Source organism: Histoplasma capsulatum, genomic scaffold, assembly GCF_000149585.1.
Source record: "Histoplasma capsulatum NAm1 scaffold_1 genomic scaffold, whole genome shotgun sequence".
NCBI lineage: Eukaryota > Fungi > Ascomycota > Eurotiomycetes > Onygenales > Ajellomycetaceae > Histoplasma > Histoplasma mississippiense.
In genome coordinates this window covers 3288904-3290589 of record NW_001813982.1, presented here as the reverse complement: position 1 = coordinate 3290589, position 1686 = coordinate 3288904, and the positions used below count along the sequence as shown (strand labels likewise).

Below are 1686 nucleotides of genomic sequence, written 5' to 3'. Positions count from 1 at the left end.
CATCTGCGACGGCAAGCCCCGATCGTTTCCATTCCCATTCCCCTCCTTCACATTCTTTTGGTCTTGTTCTTGCTGTCGTTGTCCCTGCTGCTGTGTTTTTGAATAGCTGTCCAAGCACCTTTTCTCCCTACCTAACAAATCCAGCTCACTCTCTGAAGCCCTTTTTGTGAAAATACCCTGCATTTCCACCGCGCTCGGCCCCTCCAGATTGCCCTTCCCATCGCTCTTTAGCGGCATGGAATCTTTCTTCTCCCCTTCTACTCCCTTCCCTCCCCTCTGCACAGAGGAATACCGTCTGCGGAATTGACAGCGCAGGCATACTGACGCAGTCGCATACACATTGTAATTATTATTACGATGGCGCGCACTGACAAACCATTGATGTTGCTTTCGGGCGCCTGGTGGGAGGAATGGAATTGGAGCTGTGGACGCGCATGCAGTTCTCGTAGTAGTAGTGGATGTAGTTATAAATTTTGGAGCGGATGTTTTGGTGGCGGTGACAGCGTTTGCGGTTGTGGACGACCGTGAGAGATTTATCGAAGAACGGAGGAGGGATTGTCGGAATATTGGTAGTATGGGTTGCATGGTGAGGTGGAGACTGTCTTTGTGGCAGAAGACAGCTTCATGGGCGCGGGAGGAGGGGAGGGGAGGGGATTTGTTGTTGCTGCGGTTGGTTGTTGAAATGATAAATGGTTGGTTGGTTGGTAGCCTCGGGGCCCTCGTTGGCGAACACCGAGAGATTGGACATTTTGTTTTGCTTTTTTCTCTTTGGGATCATTATTCCACACAAATTCGATCCCATTGGCAAGAATAAGCCACAGAGGATATTAATTGATTTATTGAGTTGCATTTCACCTGTAGTGAAATACGAAAAATGATTTTTCGTATTCACAATATCGAACTGGGCAAGTTTTTTACCCGCAGGATATGGACAATACTGCTGATATTACACCACTTTTCAGAAATCCAGATCTTCATCATCTTGCCAGTAATACACTCATTCATTTAAGCAGTCTTCCTTTGTAGAAGTCATCTCACATTATAATATAAGAAGAACCATGCCAGTCAATATTCAGCACGTACATAATAGCTCCACTCTTTGCGATGGAAAAAGGAACGAGATGCGAGAAGAAGTACCATATCATTACAAATCGGCTGCACCCCAACCCGTAGCCCCCTCCGCGCCCCACGCGAATAAAAAATACAAAGTATATTCAAGGAGCAAAACTGATTATTTTCAGACATCGGCCACGCTGCCAGCGAGGAGAAGAACGCTCAAGACAACAAGAACGAATTTGTAACATCGACGGGACGAGAGAAGAGTTGTTGGAAACGGGGTTGAGAACTGGAGGCCAATACGGGAATTGAAAAAAACTACACGAACCTAGTATTACAACAACTACAACAACAAGAAGAAGAAGAAGAAGAAGAAGAAGCAACGTATAGGTTTTAGTAAGAAGCCGCAAAAATGGTCACAGAAAGAAAATAGCCATATCTACACGTCGACAACAAACATAGATCTGGCACCAATCTCTGAGTGCCGGGAGAAGTGGGGTCCATATAAAGAGGAGAAGTTCGGTTTTTCACCGTAAATGAGTGAGGAAGCTTCGTCACCTGCTGTAGACTGGATTGGCTTGGTTGGATGGCAATGCGCTTGGGATAGACTGCTCTAAAGTTCGGCCCCGA

General features: G+C 46.2%; 1 protein-coding gene across 1 annotated transcript in view; it reads right to left on the bottom strand.

The window, feature by feature from the left end:
* HCAG_00942 (predicted protein) overlaps positions 1-319 on the bottom strand; it is a gene marked incomplete at both ends in the record, with an annotated part of 1707 nt that extends 1388 nt beyond the window's left edge. Inside the window, one exon of the mRNA XM_001543846.1 lies at positions 150-319. Coding sequence (XP_001543896.1) covers positions 150-319 — 170 coding nt within the window. The remainder of the gene's footprint in view (positions 1-149) is intronic.
* Between the last annotated feature and the right edge of the window lie 1367 nt (positions 320-1686).